Below are 17,745 nucleotides of genomic sequence, written 5' to 3' on the forward strand. Positions count from 1 at the left end.
CCCAGGATTTTTTTTATTATAATAGAGAGATAACTCCTCTTTACCAGGGGACAGTATTTTCTGTTATATACAGAATCTTAACTACCTAGCTATTCTTACCTAAGACTCTTGGTAAAGCAGTGCAATAATCATACTATACAATGTGGCTAAATAATTCCCCACGCTAATAGGCTTCCCCCTATTTGCTGTTTTAGTACTTCTCAAGCCTAATGAAATTAATGCAGTTGAGAGTGACAATAAACACATTAATTCCTACTTCCACCTACTTGTATGTTGTGCGGTTGTTCTTTAAGTCCATTCATGAGCCACAAAACTCTTTGGAGACTTGATCTCTCTTTTCCCCATTATGGCTGTAGTTTTTATTCATTTATACTTATTGAGAATGATGTCAGTTCTTCTTTATTACTTAAATTGTGCAAAACATACAATAACAAATGTCTGAAAATGGATGAACACTCTCTATATGAAAATATTAATCCATCTGATACCATTCAAAGCAATCAAATCCAATGGTAAGTCAAAACATATTTTGCACTGGTGGTGCTTTTACTCTGCCTGTTGCTGCAGACTACACAGGTGGACTTGCATGTCTTGTTTTCATTGGTGGCAGGAATGTGACATTTGTATTTGTACAGTATATTGTATACTGTTAATTTCGCAGTCTTTGCGGCTATCTAGCAGATAAATCCAAACCATCTACTCTGCGCAACTTTTGTCAATGTTTAAAGACAGTTTCATCTTTCTACCTTTTGATGTTGCCACCTGTATTGTATACATCAACTTTCCAAAAAAACTTTGGAACAATAAACAGCAACCATTACAAATAATACAGTCAGCTTTTGAAATACTTAATAAAAACATACACTGAAGACCAGCAAAAATTTGTAAACTGCAGGATTCCAGAAAAGTCACTGAACTCCCTGGTAATAACTATCTAAAAAGTAATACAGTATGTATACTTTTTTCATTTAAGCATATAATAAATTAATAACAACTAAAACCAAAGAGTTAAAGCCAAAACAGTTTGGTCACAATTATTGTTCATCTGTGTTAAGCCTGCCTTGTTGTCTATGTTCTTCCTTGGAATCTCCTTCTATTTCAGAATTTCTAGTTTCATTCAAACTCTTCACTAGTTGCATTACTTCTGGGTGGTTAAATTTGCCTGTATAAAAAGAGAAGAAGAATATAGTTCAGTACAATTTTTACGTTTGCTTCACAAACTTATATTTTTCTAATCAGCAATAAATTTATGAGGCTATTTTTAGGCTTGCGGAATTATGATAAAGGACTCCACACGATTTCTGCTCAGACAGCATATCAGATTTAAACAACTGCGGTTGCTGAATCTCGTTGCCTCTGGGGAACTAATCAATCTGACTAGAAACTGCAGGGGGTGACCGATTATGTAAGGATGAATGGCAAAGTCAAATTTCTAAAATTCCTCTGGGGACAAACAAAGTTCTATCTATGAAGTCCCTCCATTTTGATTGCCAATCAACATGAAGCACAGCATACCAGAACAACAAGAGGAGCACTGCAGGTGGCAGTAAACAAACAGAATGGAGAAAACACAGGTAATCACCTCTGCTGAACTCTGGTACAAACAAACACAAAACAAGACATGGACAGCTGTGCTAGGTGCAAAGTTATGGAACTCTCCTTCATCTGCACAGTCTAATGCACTCATCTTCCCTTGAAGCCGTCATTGTTCTTCACTGTTTTTGGCCAATGTATGCATTGAACTTCTAGTTAAGAACTCACTATCTGTTAAACGCCACTTCTACAAGAAAATAAAACTACTTTGATCTTGTCATAGCCAGTCACAGATGGGACTGTGTGAGTGCTATGACTGAATCGCTGGAGGTGTCAATATTACACAACTAACTGGTACCTGCTGCAGATGTCTGGCACTTATGATTAGGTAAACGTAATTTAAAATTGTAAAATTGTGAATTATGATGCAGGTGTAAGTAGATTATTTAAAATCTTTATAGACTTTTCTCCTCCTCCAATTCCTTCCACAGCATGCTGAGCTGTGCTCTTGGTTACGTTACATCTGTTCTTTTCTTGATGCACCTGGCCCCATTTGCTCAGAGCAACATTTCTGTATTTTTCTTCTGCATCTAATAAATTGTTGCTTCATATACTGATTGGTAAACTGAAATATCTATACTACAATACAATACAATACAACACAGTTTATTTTTGTATAGCCCAAAATCACACAGGAAGTGCCGCAATGCCTATTATTATTATTTTTTTAATTCATAACTTTTCTATTCTTGGTTGGTCCCTGTTCACATCAAGAAGAGAAAGTTAAAAAAGTAAGGGAAAGAAACAGGTCTTGGGAGGAGAGGATCCATGACAAAAACACAGGTCTTCTTTTTTGTTTTAGACTTAAGAAGTACCTCTCGCTAATCCTGGGGAAATTCTGCTGTACTGCTGAAAGATTTATCAACAAAATAAACTGGTGTTTTCTTACCTTTTGTGGAATCAAAAAATTCCTGCAGTCTGCCAGGGCTTTTTTCTGACATTTCATATTCATATGCTTGCAGAATCATCTCACACTGATCAAGTTCTTTAACTAGTTTTGCTTCCGGGCTGGATTGGTACTCGTATTCCTTTAAAGAAGAACCAAATATTATTGTTTTACAACAGCTGTGAATTCAAATGTTCAAAAATATTTTATGCATTTACATTAAAAATAATGAAAAGACCGTCTTTTGTGAGAATTACCCTGCACATTTTTTTGTAACATAGTTCTACAGCAGCCTTTGTTTTGACTAGTATAGAAATGACAGATAAATTGGAACTTCTTAATGAATTAAGAAGCTTATTATATAGACAACATCTGCTCCTGAAAAACCTGAAGACAGAAGCTGCAGGATTACTGGAACATAATCTAATCATTGCCTCCTCTACCGTAATATTTTCTCTGTTAATATAATTAATAATACATTCTTGTCTCATACCATTACTCACAGATGCAAATTATATTAATGCACATATTTTAGAAATAATGAAATGGTTACCTCCCATAATTCATAAATTTCTTTTCTGACATCTTCACTTAACAAATCTGTCAAGTATTTCATTGCTTCCTGAAATGACACAGAACATATTATCACTGAAAGGAGTACACGACAGAAATATTAACTGAAATTAACAGATCATCTGTAAAAACACAGGTATTCAAATTTTTTTAAAGGAAAAGGAAGCTATTACATCAAATGATGTAAACTGCCTACTAGTTAACTGATTTAAAAAGAAGCACTAGGAAACCAATATAAATTACAGTATTTAACATTATTTAACACTAAATGTGAAAAAAGGTCATAGAACATATGGTAATCCTCCATTTTAGGATGCTTGAAGTGAGTGGGCACATTTTATCATCAGATTGAGACATCCATAAAGGAAAGTGACCCGAGTATTTGCACAAGTGTAGGAAGCTGTAGGAACTAACTTGTCATAAATAAAAGTTTGCAATTTACAGGGATCTAAGAAATGTAACCACCAAGAACAATCTAGCAGTGTATGTGAAAGAGACTGTGGAAATTACATGAAATATGACATCATACAAATACAAAAATGATCACGTTCATGGACAGAAGTTTATTATCATCAGTTTGGAACCACCTTATTTCACTGTGTGTTTATGTGTGTGCATTATGTAATTAGTAGTTTGCAAAGTGGTATTTGCACTTTACCTGTGAACTTGTCACAGCACTGTGAACCTGAAACAAGTACAAAAATGCACTGAATACTTAAATGATACCACATTCACTTAACCTGTAAATTGTTACAAATACTCTAAAACATTAAAACAGAAAGCTGCCATTACCATCATTTCACATTTTCTTGGTAGGGGATTGGAACACATCAGCTTTGTCATCAGAATATTTTAATTTGTTCACAAAGAAATGAATTTTTGCTCAAAACAAGAAGCCAAACATTTTAACTTAATATATACAGTATCTATATAGTACTGTGTGGCTATCAAAAAAATTTATTGTATGGCATCAGATTTCCTTTTAAATCAGAATTGGCTGTGTCAACTGCTGTTATGGGGAAACAAACAACAGTCATCTGAAATCAACTTTAGTGCTTACATGTCATGGTATTCAAAGTTGACATTTTATCTTTCTTTATCTCTAGGTGAGATGATTTTTTAAATCTTTAATTGTATTATAAGTTTATTGTGTCATTGCTGTGATGTGTAAAAAGTACAGTGAAATTCATACTTGAATGTGCTAATCAACATGCAACATATCCCTTTCTCTGATGCTATGATTAGTGACTACAACAACTGTACACAGAAACATCTGTCTTCTTTACTATATTAAATATCCATTTTGATAGTCTGATTGTGGTACACATCAAACTTTTTACCATTAAAGGAAAGTGTTCATCAAGGTATTGCCACCAGCATAAAATGTTCTCATTTCCTTCAAAAATGCCCCTGCTAAGAAAGGCTGTCAATTGGCTGAAGCTCACTGCTTCACAGTTAAAGATACTAAGATTAGCTTTGTCTCATTAGTATAATGTTTACTGTTACTATCTGCATAACAGGCATTTAAAAATGTCATGTGTGACAAAAACTATTGTGTACACAGTGTATTTCCACCTATTTACTAAGTTTTGTCCTCCTAATATAGTAGTGCTGCTTAAAATGGACTGCAATTCCCAGCAGCCCTGTGAGCAGTATGCCATTCGGTAGCATTGGCTGTTGCTGCATAGGGTACTGGGAAAAAGAAGATGAGTTGCTGAATTTAAAGAGAAGCCAGCTAAAGAACCATTGTGATGGTCTGTTGTGTTTTCACTGCTACAGCAAATTAATAGGATTACAATCACCCCCTCCCTGAGGATTACAGTTTTCACTGGATTTGTGTTCTCAGCCTGTGTCTGCTTGTTTGTGTGGTTTCTTCCAAATTGGAAAACTTTTAACACCTTTGGAGCTGGTGCCAAACTTCTGCAAATCTTCACTGAACAACTGCATAACAGCAGAACAAAGCTTTACTTTATATTCAGGAGGGTGTTCACAAGAGTTTTCACTTCATTCATCATTTTCATCTGCATCTGTGAAACAGGACCTATTTCTGGACAGTGTCACAGGTGTCTGTTGTTAAGTGCCTAGTGTTTTGTCAGTTTTCTTGGGTATCTTTGACACAGGAAAAAAATAAGTCAAATACCTGCATGTTGGTGTCTTAGAACAATCAGCAAGAGAGCATTCACTCTGAAAGAGTTGACATGTGCAATCTTTGTCACTGTCTTTGTGTACCTCTCAGCATTTGCTGTTTAATGTAAAAAGTGTCTCTCTCTGCTTCTTATGCAACATTGGGAGAACTTCACAGCTCAGAAGAACCAATAAAGCAAAAGTAAAGGAAGTACCTGAGCACAAACAAAATGGTTAAAAAAGGGAAGAGGAAAACAGTCTAGAAAATGACTTCAACTTCAGGATCCAGCAGATGACTAAAGGTTTAGGGCAGGGGTATCAAACTCCAGGCCTGGTAGGGCCACAGTGGTTGCAGGTTTTCATTCTAACCCTTTTCGTAATAAGTGACCAGTTTTCACTGCTAATTAACTTCTTTTCTTTAGCCCTGTTTTTAAGGATTCAGTCCCCTGAAGTGATTCTTGTCTTCATTAAATGACAGCCAAACAGAAATGACACGTGAAATGATCCACCAGATGACCAATTAAACTGGGGATTCAAACAGCAACCAGTTTCACAATGAGATGTTAATTAAACCTATCATTTAATTCCATGGCTTGTTGCTGCTTTCATTCTCCCACAGCAGACATTTCCAAAACTGTTGATTTTCTGTTTTACTGAGACTTTCACCTTTCTTTACTTTCAGCTATTGTGTGATGGGCACAGGTTAGCTGGTCATGTGGCGGCTTTTTTCGTGTCTCATTATTATTTGGCTGCTAATTACGGAAAAAGAAACAACACCGGGGTCTCAGTCACGTCAATTAAAACAAAGGCAAAAGTTAACTAGCAGCAAAAACTGATCACAAATTAAGGAGATGGTTAGAATGAATACCTGCACCCACTGTGGCCCTCCAGGACTGGAGTTCGACACCCCTGGGTTAGGGTTAGGGTGGGAAAACAGCACTATTGCACAGAAGAGCAAATGCATTTTGCAGAAAACTCTTGGGTTAAGACCTGCCTGCACTGTAATATACTGGTAGTTTTGTCTTTGTTTGGGGGTGTTTGTGCTCGGTGGTCCTTCTGTCATTATTCACATCTTACTGCAGAGTTGTCAGTAGAGTTCGATGTGCATTGTAATTATGGGTAAACAATATTGTTTTACTTCTACAATTTATAATAATCATTTTTTAATTTATAGCATCAGTTATTTAAGAGCAGTGTGTTTTGTATTGGTGTCTGTAGCTAGTAGGGAAGTAGTTCAGTCATCCATGTCCTCAGATTTTTTTTTTATTTATTTTTTTGTTCCTTTTGTTGCTGCTGTAGATCGGATCAATGGCTGACTCCGGGTTGTAAAAGTGACTTGGGTCTTCAAAACAACTTTGCAACTAATTTTAACTGGGTCTATGTTGCAATTTCTTCTAAACAATCCTAATGGAAATGTTGTACAGGTGAACTCAGTCCGAGAGGGTAAAGGAAGTTAGTGCCGTTTCCTATTCACTGATCAGCCACTGACAGGTGAAGTGAATAACTTGATTATCTCATTACAGTGGTACCTATCAAAGGGTGGGATATATTAGGTAGCAAGTGAACAGTTAGTTTTTGAATATAATGTGTTGTAAGCAGGAAAAGGGGGTAAAAACATATGGATCTGAGTGACTTTGATAAGGGTCAAACTAGGGCTGAAATGATTCCCCGAGAAACTCAAGTAATTTGATTACTAAAAATCATTGTAGCAAATTCTTTGCATCAATTCTTCGTTTAGTTCATATAACTTCACCTCAGAGAGCTCAGTGTGTTTCACACGGATGATTATTAGTGTTGAAAAACACGCTTATGCTGTGGATACATGATGTGAAGACATGATTTGATAGCCCAGAGTGCAAAATGGACAAAGAGAGGGAAAATAGTGAGGGACGAAGCGAACAGACAGGTCAGAGAAAACGACAAGAAGTGTCAAAAATATGGTATCATTTCAAGGTGAAAAGAAAACTCCGTACAGTGTGTCAATTTTAAAACTGAACTAGCCATCACAATACCACAAAATCAATGCTTCAACATCACAACAGGAAGCATCCAGTCCACCGAGCGGACCTGACACAAGGCAAACGTTAACATTAGTATTTAATGTAAAACAATATGACTGCTAGTTGAGATGAAGGCTAGTAAAGAATGGAGGTTAACTATGGCCATATGAAATGACTAGTTAAGAATGCAAATCAATATGATGGCCAGTAATGTCATCTCTAAGTTAGCTAAGTTTTGTTCAAGAAAATAACCACAGAAAATAAAATGCAGTCAGTTTGAGAAAGCCTGAGCTTTTTTCATGTTATTATATTAATCATACACACCCTACTACAGAAAGCAAAATATTAGGTTCTAGGTGTTTTTATTGATTTATGTTGTAGTTTTAGGCTGTATGTATAACTTTTTTTAAAGTACTATGAAACTGATATATTATTTTTGTATTTTTTTTTTTTTTTTTTGCATTTCAGACAATGTTTTCTAAGAAATGCAGAACATAATATGGCACTTAAATGCACCAAATGGGTTTAAGTTTTGACAAATAACTTGTATGCAATTTAAGCAATAAAATATTTTTTCTAAAAATGAAATCAATTAGCTGCTAATGTTAAGACAAAATGTCTTATTTTCTTTTTTGCATATTTAATATTGCTCTAAAATAAAGCAAAAGTATTTCTTATACAATTACTTGATTAATCGAGGGAATAATCGGTAGAACACTTTATTACTAAAATAATCAATTGCTGCAGCCCTAGGTCAAACTGAGATAGCTAGACAGGTCTTATGGGATATTTCCGTTATGCAGTGATTAGTACCTACCAAAAGTGGTCCAAGGAAGGACAAATGGTTAACATGCAACAGGGTTATAGGCACCTAAGGGTTATTGATATGCAAGGGGAGCAAAGGCTAGCCTGTCTGGTCAGATCCCAAAGAAGAGCTACTGTATCAAAAAATTGCTAAAAATGTAATGCTGGCCATAAGAGAAAGGTGTCAGAACATACAGTGCATTACAGCTTGCTGTGTAGCTACGGACCAGAGTGTCTATGCTTACCACCGTCCACTGCTGAAAGCGCCTAAAATGTGTAAAATGAGCTTCAGATCTAGGTGATGGAACAATGGAAGAAGGTGGCCTATTCTGATGAATCATGTTTTCTTTTAGGTCATTTGGACAGTTGAGCGCGTGTGTGTGCATCATTTACCTGGAGAAGATACGGCATCAGGATGATCTATGGCACGGGTGGGCAAAGTCAGTCCTGGAGGGCCGCAGTGGTTGCAGGTTTTTGTTCCAACCCAGTTGCTTAATTAAAAACCAATCCTTGTCAATTATTTAATTTCATGGCTTGCTAGTGCTTTAATGCTGCCATGTCAGGTCATTCTCATATCTTAGATTATTTTTTCCTTTCTAAGGATATCATCCAAATGATTTGAAGTCTAAAACAGATGAGTAATTCTCAGCGCTTCACTTTTTTCTCTTCACTTTCCTTCCAAGTATTTAATTAAACCCAATAGTGCATGATAAATACACACAGGTGTAGATGGAAACAAGCTAAATGGAGAAATGTTGGTCTCTTTTATCATTTGCATGTTATTGCTAATTTGGAGCAATAAGGGTTCAAAATCTTAACGAGCAAGACAACTTAAGTGAAGCAGAAGTGTTACTTGAGCAGTAAGTGCTTCTTATTAAGCAAATGGGTGGAATAAAAACCTGCAGCCACTGCAGCCCTCCAGGACTGACTTTGCCCACCCCTGCTCTATGGGAAGAAGGCAAGCCAGCGGAAGCAATGTCATGCTTTGGTCAATGTCCTGCTGGAAAAACTTGGGTCCTGGCATTCATATGGATGTTATTTTGACATGTACAATCGACTGTGGCAGACCATGTGCCCACCTTCATGGCAATGGTATTCTCTGATGGCACTGGCCTCTTTCTGCAAAATAATGTGCCCTGCCACACCATAAAAATTGGTCAGGAATGGTTTGAGGAAACACAGTTTAAAAAGAATCATGGCCTAAAGTGAATGAGAATCTGCAGTGTGCATTTCCAACAAGGACCAATGGGCTAATTACAAAGTTATAAAGCAACATAAATATTACTATACATATAAAACCTACTGCTCACTGCACAGCTTTTGATAATGACATAGATGATAATATTTTTCAGATCAATTAAAAAAGAAGGCTTTCTAGTCCAAGTTGCTTCAAAATACAAAATAAAGCAAAATGTGTAGAACCAGGTAAGCAATTACATTATTATTATATTTACACATAACCCATTAGGTAACAAGAAACACCACTAATAATTATTTGAGTAGCATTAGGTAGTCATTAGTTTTGATTTCTTAAAAGGTCTTGGAATTTGTAATACTTAATATGAAGTCATTAATTACAAGCATTCAAAACTCCAAAAATGTGTTGTCTATACAATGAATATGTCTTATTGATTTGAACATATTCTGGAAAAAATTAATACTTGGACCAGTTTTCTTTTAGACAAAGACAACAACTGTAACCTCAGTGATTGTGGATCCCATTATTTGGGAGTGACATACATGTAAATCTTGCACTGAACCTGATCTATGTGTGTAAGAGAATTTTTGTCACACGTGGATGAAATTAGTCTTTTTCACTGCATATAATACACATCCTGCTAAAATCTGCACAATGGAAAATAATTATGCTAAAATGTACTTTTGTATATTTTTCAGTTTTCTGCTAGTGGGTTTATGAATTGTTTTCTGTTATAAATATTCAAGTAAACGTTTAGAAGTACGGCTCATTTTAATACAAAACTGATTTTCTCACTCAAAAATGTAATTATTTACCTATAATGTAAAGTACTTACTTTTTCTTGTCTATGCTTTTCTTCTTTACTTATATTATCTGAAGGAGCTATATCACCAACAATGCACTCTGCCATGTCATGGATAAGAGCTAATTTTATACATCTGAAAGAGAATAATACACCATGCAAGAAACAACATAAAAAGACAAGTTCTCATCAGCTTGAAATATATAAAAAATTACTTTAATCATAGGAAGATGACATTTTTCAGTTAAGAGTAATATGAAAACAATTATGTTAAACATTAAATCTGCAACAAGATTAATAAAGCATTACTCTACTCAGAGGTCTGCCAACTACCGTATATACTCGCGGATAAGTTCTCCCGTGGATAAGTCAGGGCTTGATTTTACAGTATAATTTCCGGTATTTTATAATGTCAGTTGTATAAGTCAAATGCTGAAAACACGCTATTGGTCCAAGAGATTATGATATGCTAATGCCCACCTGAGAGAGTAACCACGGACCACACTTTTGGAAACAAGAACTAATTTTATAGCTCTTTTGCTCTTTTTCTATATATTATTTTTGTAGGCAGTTCAAAAATGTATAGCTGTGCTTTTGTTAATAAGAATACATTTTTATTTATACAGCTGAATGGTACCTGTTCAACAACTTGAAACTAATCTTAGGCAAAAATGGTGTGCAGGGTATTAACTGACTGGTATCCATCGACAATTAAATGAAACTCAAGACTATTGCTACAATTCATAATTGTTGTAAAGTTAGGGTACCACATTCTCATTACATTTTTGATTTCTGGGAATGGTCGCTTAAGTTGTTTAAACATGTAACTTAACATAACTTTATGATAACAGGAAATGAGGCTGCACCACAGATCAATGATTTGATGTTAATACTGTTCTGTTACTGCTACTTATTTTTTTACCTTTATTCCCATTCTCTGTCCCAATCCAATATCCCTAGTGTTTAGTCAAGCCAAAATACCAAGATTACAAAGAGTAATCAAAAAGTTTTCAACCTGATCCCAAAGACATGCTGATATTATAACTTGATTAGCTCCTATGTACTAAAAATGTGCATTATATGTACCTAGCACCTCACCCTTGCTTATCCCGCAACGAGCTCTTCTACCTCTATCAAGGTTGTTCTCTTGAACGTGAGATCAGTGTCTAATAAAACTTTTATTCTGCAAGACTTTATTACCTCAAATAATATGGAGTTCTTTTTCATCACTGAAACCTGGATTTTAAATGGTGACTCTTCATGTTTTACTGATTTGGTACCATCAGGTTGTTCTAAACTATCCGCGGCTGACTCGTCGTGGTGGGGGCATTGCCACTGTCTTTAACACTAGAATTACCAGAGCCTACGAAAAAACTCGTATATCCGGCCCACCTTAAATCGCTTCTTAAATCCGTTCACACCTCTCCGCCAGCATCCTTTGTCCTCTAAATGTGCTGATAAAAGACAAGCTGCCAGCAGCCGGCTATTCCATCCCCCCACCGACTTAGAACGTGAGCGAAGTTTTCCCAGCTGTACTGAAAGAAAAAAAGAACAACATGTGCGTTGTCCCAGCTGCACTGAATAAGCGCAGGCGCTCTAACATCACCCCTCCCCCGATCTTACTTAGAGAGTCAGGGACAACGCACATGTTGCTCTTTTTTTCTTTCAGTACACGTGGCTTCCCTGTTTATTTCTATATCTAGTGACTTCTCTGCCTGTCTGTCTCTCTATTACGCAGTGCTCTGTCTGTCTGTGTGTTATGGAGCTTAAAAATAAGTTATAAGGACAGTTGTTCCTGTTAATTGCAGTCTCAATTGTTAAAAAAATATTTGAAAAGGAGCATCCCACATGAAAATATAACGATCTCAGTAACTGACAGTGCATACCAATGTATAAATTTTTATGTCCGTTTGAGGTTTAAAAGAAAAGAAAAAAAAAGCAACACTTCATCCCCAGCGGGGAATCGAACTCAGGTCTGTGAGGCAAGGACAAGCTGCTCTGCGCTAAGAGGCAAATCTTAACGCGCTACGCCACAGAAGCTGTTGAATCATTCTTGAAGCTTTTGTGAAAGTGTTTATTTGATCTTTGGAACTCGGGCTTTATATATTCTATAGTTTATGCCTACTACATTTTGTAACATTTATTACTAAAATATGAAAAAGTTTCTGTTTTAACAATGTGTTTACACAGATTACTTTAGAATAATGATCTGTTATTTCCACTGTAAAACTCCACTTCACTCCCAGGTAAACAATCAATGCGTGAGCTGGGAAAACTTCGCTCACGTTCTAAGTCGGTGGGGGGATGGAATAGCCGGCTGCTGGCAGCTTGTCTTTTATCAGCACATTTAGAGGACAAAGGATGCTGGCGGAGAGGTGTGAACGGATTTTAAGAAGCGATTTAAGGGGGGCCGGATATATGAGTTTTTTTCGTAGGCTCTGGTAATTCTAGTGTTAAAAGTATGTTCTTGTGTCAGAGCTTTACAAAGGGTCCGTTTTGCAGCTTTGAACTGCAACTTTTTGAAGTGTGCAGCTCCCCTTTTTTGTTGTTTGTCGTGGTTTATAGACCTCCTGTATTTAATGATATCTTCATTTCTGAATTCTCTGATCTCCTGGCTGATATTACCCTCTCCCATGACAAAGTATTTATTGTTGATGATTTTAACATTCACGTTTGTTGTCAATCAAAACCTTTGGTTAATGACTTTTTATCACTATTGGGATCATTTGATTTTATCCAGCATATTAATACGCCAACTCACTCTCTCGGTCACACCCTTGATCTCGTTATTACTCGTTATATTTCAGTTAATAATACTGATTTATGCGATGTTTCTTTCACTGATCACTTTTCTATGATGGATATGAATATTACTGTTGATGTCCAAACTACTAGCTGTCCCCCATGCTGCTCACGCTTTTTAAATTCTTCTATTATATTCAATTTTAATACCATATTCTCTAGTCTTGATGTGCATGTCCAAAATAATGGTATCAATGATTCTTTCTTAAAATTTAATTCTTCTTGTAAAACGGTTTTAGACTCAATTGCTCATCCCAAGATATACTGTAATAAGGAAAGACCTGCACCCTGGCTAAATGAAACTACGTGATCGCTGCGCTGCACCTGTCGAGCTGCTGAACGGTGTTGGAAAAAGATGGACTGATTGTTTCTAAACAGAATTTTAGCGCTTCTCTATTCAACTTCCAGGCAGCCGTTAAGAAATCTAAACATGATTTCTCCGTTGATTTACTATCCCGTCATTCTATTTAATTCAATTAATGCGGCCATTCACCCTCATTCCGTGATGGGATTAAATAGCACTGTTCATTCATGTGAGCAGTTTCTATCATTCTTTGTCAGCAAAATTGATACTATTCGCTGTGGCATTGTTCAAACTGGCTATGAACTTCCTACTGTTAAACAGGGCATTGTCTTAGAATCCTTTGATCTAGTCTCACTTTCACAGTTAAAAAGAACTATTGACACCCTTAAACCAGCTCCTAGCCCTCTCGATATAGTACCACCACGCCGCTTAGTGGAAGCCTTTGATGTTCTGGGCCCATCTTTACTAGCCATTATCAATGATTCTATAAGTGCGGGGGTTGTACCCTCATTTTTTTAAACATGCTGCGGTCCGTCCCTGTCAAGAAAAGGCAAAATTAGATCCTGGAGTTTTAGCCAATTTTCACCCAATTTCTGGCTAAAATTCTAGAAAGAATTATTTATAATCAATTGGTCGATCACCTTAACTCAAATAATTTATTTGAGATCTACCAATCTGGCTTTAGGCGTTTTCATGGTGTTGAAACGGCCCTCCTGAAAGTATTCAATGACATCTCTATTATTACGGACTAAGGTGACGCGGCAGTCCTTCTCCTCCTTGACCTGTCTACTGCCTTTGATGCTACTGACCATGAGATATTGCTGATGCGACTTGAACATCTTGTTGGGCTTAAAGGGGCTGCTCTTAACTGGTTCAGGTCATATTTAACTGGTAGACACTTTTCACTGACTTTAAATTCCTCTTTTTCGTTTACTGCTCCTCTTAAATATGGTGTTCCTCTGGGATCCATTTTGGGTCCTATTTTATTCTCTATATACCTTCATCCTATTGGAGCTATTTTTAGGAAATTTAACATTTCTTTTCACTGCTATGCGAATGATACTCAGGTTTATATTCCTGTCTGCAACTCTGAAATAAATCAACTCCACAACTGTCTTTCTGAACTAAGATCCTGGATGGCTAATAATTTTCTTGATATGAATCAAAATAAAACGGAGGTGCTTATAGTGGGTCCATCAGCTAAAGCCCAAATTGGTCTTGGACTTCTCGGCTCTTTCTGTGTCTTTTGCAAACCTCAAGTCCGCAATCTTGGTGTTACCTTTGATAGTAACCTCTCTTTTGAGAAACAAATAAATTCTGTAGTCGAGTTGCTTTTTCCAGCTTCATCTATTAGGTAAGATCAAGCCTTTTTATCTTCTAGAGATCTTGAGAAAGCTACTCATGCTTTTATTTTTTCTCGCCTTGATTATTGCAACTCGCTGTATTCTGGGATTAGCAAATCCCTGATACACAGGTTACAGTTGGTCCAGAATGCTACCGCTCGCTTTCTGGTTGGGGCAAGAAAGTACGACTCAGTTTCTCCTATTTTCTCTTCTTTACACTGGCTGCCTGTCGTTTTCGAATTGATTTTAAAATCTTGTTGTTAGTTTTTAAATCTTTACATGGGCTTGCCCCTGCCTATTTATCCAAATTGTGTGTATTACACCAGCCATCCAGAGTGCTTAGATCTTCTGGTCAGTTGTCTCTTGTTGTCACTCGTACCAACTGTAAAACCAAGGGGGACAGGGCTTTTGCAGCTGCTGCTCCTCGCCTGTGGAACTCTTTACCTCATCATATAAAGGAGTCGTCTACAATTGTACTGTTCAAAACAAGATTAAAGACTCATTTCTATTCACTTGCATTCCGTGACCTTCAGTAATACTGATGGTTTCCTCATTGTGATTATATAACATTACTTCTATTTATTATTTATTTTATTTTTTATTTATGTTCATATATTTTTATTTCTATTTATGTTATTTGTTTGTTTTTCTTTTATTCTATTATTGTAAACCACTTTGGCCACAGCATTCCTATGTTGTTTTAAATGTGCTATATAAATAAATTGACATTGACAATTGAAATTTGTGTTTTATATTTTATGTTGCCTATTTCAGAACGAAGTAAACATGGATACCAAAAATCTCAAAATAAAATATAATGCTATCATTGGATTTATAATGTTACACCTTCCAAAATTCCTTCTCAACCAAGATTACTCCCCTTCATATGCCACAGTCAACAGATGGACTACTGAATTTTGCTATGGCAGGATATCTTTCAGAGTTGAACTAAAGTGTGACCAGTTTAAACACAGATGACAGAAGAAAATGTTGCCAACAATGTAGCAAATTCAAATGCGGAATCATAGAGTGACAGTGTGTGAAACTGTTATCTGAAACTATAGGTATTAGTTATGAGTCATTCTTCATGAGCAGTTAACACTGAAATTGCGGGATAGACCCGGGATTGAACCTGTAACCTCTTGATTTAGAAGCTGCCATTCTTACCTCTAAGCCTGCCGTACAATTGATTTTGGGTTTTCAGTTTTTACATATTGACAGCAACATGTAAATTGAATAATTTCTTTTTCTTTGGTTATATTTGTGAATAGGGGTGCACTTGTTTTGTTATACTTGTACCTTTTGTGAAAGTGTTTATTTGATATTTGGACTTGTCATTACATGAAAAAAGTTTCTTGCCTCACATTTCCTGTCACCCTGCATTTACACAGATCGTTGTAGACACGGAACACACAGGAAGTGTATGTATTCCAAATAACAATATATTATTTACCCTATACAATTCCAGGCACCTCACTCTTAGATAAACAGACTTGAGCTGGGAGAACTTCAGCTGCATCGGTGTTGGGGATGGAATAGCAGGCTGCTTGCCACTTGTGCTGATTGACACATTTGCAAAACAAAGACGCTGATGAAGAGGTGCAAAGGAATTTAATTTGGGCCGGCATTAAGACTTTTTTCGTAGGCTTCAGGGATTCTAGTGTTCAACATGGGCAAGTTCCATGCATGCTGGGTGCCCACAGTGTTGACTTCTGAAATAAGGCTCACAGCCTCCAATGTTTCAAAGAGGATCTTGAGCTAATACATTTGAACTGGGACAGATTTAAGAAATGTTTAAAAACTTTTTATGAAGCCTGAATACATACCTATCCTCCGGACTTCAAAGAACAATCTAGACAATGGAAGCAAGTTGATATAAATTCTATAACAATAAAGAAATCCAACAACCAAACCAATGCCAGCAGGTGCATTAGAAAATCAAACCTCTTACTTCACAGAGAAACATGCTATAAATGTAAAAAAGGGCATAATGCTTGTTTTACTGAGAATGTCATAGGGGGATAATTCAAAACATGAAGAATTTTACAGACCTATGACAAGACACATTTATTGCCTTCTTACATCACCATATGGTACAATATAAATGAAATGGGAAAATAAAAGCTGGAGTTTTAGTGTGATTATGCATTTAAGTTCAACGGAATACATAAGACGACTTTCTTATTTTTGTGGTAAACAGTCACCTGTCATGAAAGAATGGTAAAGAAAGAAAACACACCTGTGGTGAAAGAATGCTCCTTCAAACTACTAAACTAGAATGCTACTGGAAGGCAATCAGAACTGTAGCACAGACAAAAACAGAGTGAAGCAAGATATAAAGAAAGATGTGTTGTACAAAATTCTGGATTTACTTAATCAAATGTTTCAATTCCTGAGCAAACTAATTTAATATTATTTATTGTATCAGTATGCTGCTGCTGAAGAATGTGAATTTCCCATTGGGATTAATAAAGTATCTATCTATCTATCTATCTATCTTTCTATCTATCTATCTATCTATCTATCTATCTATCTATCTATCTAGTCATACAGGTGCAAATTATGTTTATCCACACAGACATGTATCCTTCATTTGGTGACATCCGACTTTGAGGAACACTGTTCTAAAACATTTCTGCAAATGGTGTTACCTGTCTTTGTTGAGCTTTTTATCTTCAATTAAAAATGCTAACACGGCCATTCGGTACATGTGATCAGCTACGCTCTCTGGCTTCTTTATGTTCCTATAAACCCAGCCTGTTCGGGGTATTGTCTAGGAAGGGAAAAAAAGTTTAATTAGAATTAAGCACACACATCAGGAACAAAGGAAAAACTCTGCTAAGTATTAAAATAAACAAATGTACAGTTAAAACATATACAAAATACAATTATTTGAGTTGTTATTAGGTATGTGCAATATACATTGTTTACGATTATATCTTAATTGCTGTTTTAACGATATGCGAGATTAAATTATCGAGTATGTGTTTCTTTTTTTTGCAAATTGAGTTACAGAGTTCATTCACTAATGCAACAGTATAGACCACTGCATGTGCGCAAAGCGAGTTGCGTAGGCGTGCACGCCCAGCAAGCAGAAAGTTAGCATCGCTCCCTGCCTCAAAATGAGTGAACAAACAGCGCCAGATGATAAAACAGCCTCACCATCTACGTTGTCAGAGTTAATTGCCAGACGTGGTTCATTCTCACTCGCATGGCTGTGGTTTGGTTTTGAAAAGACTGATGTTGCTCAAAAGACGACAATCTGCAAACTATGTGGTAAATTGGTTGCCGTTAAAGACCGCTCGACAACTAACTT

At 36.3% G+C, this 17,745-nt stretch overlaps 1 protein-coding gene across 1 annotated transcript in view; it reads right to left on the reverse strand.

The window, feature by feature from the left end:
• Positions 1-383: 383 nt before the first annotated feature.
• Positions 384-17,745, reverse strand: part of hddc2 (HD domain containing 2) — a 35,782-nt gene continuing 18,420 nt past the window's right edge. Inside the window, exons 2-6 of the mRNA XM_028797246.2 lie at positions 17,081-17,202; positions 10,014-10,116; positions 3,033-3,101; positions 2,483-2,621; positions 384-1,162 (exon numbers count right to left, since the gene is read on the reverse strand). Of these exons, the coding sequence (XP_028653079.1) occupies positions 1,035-1,162; positions 2,483-2,621; positions 3,033-3,101; positions 10,014-10,116; positions 17,081-17,202 (561 nt within the window). The 3' untranslated portion in view covers positions 384-1,034. The remainder of the gene's footprint in view (positions 1,163-2,482; positions 2,622-3,032; positions 3,102-10,013; positions 10,117-17,080; positions 17,203-17,745) is intronic.

The sequence above is a fragment of the Erpetoichthys calabaricus genome, chromosome 3, assembly GCF_900747795.2.
Source record: "Erpetoichthys calabaricus chromosome 3, fErpCal1.3, whole genome shotgun sequence".
NCBI classification, from domain to species: Eukaryota; Metazoa; Chordata; class Cladistia; order Polypteriformes; family Polypteridae; genus Erpetoichthys; species Erpetoichthys calabaricus.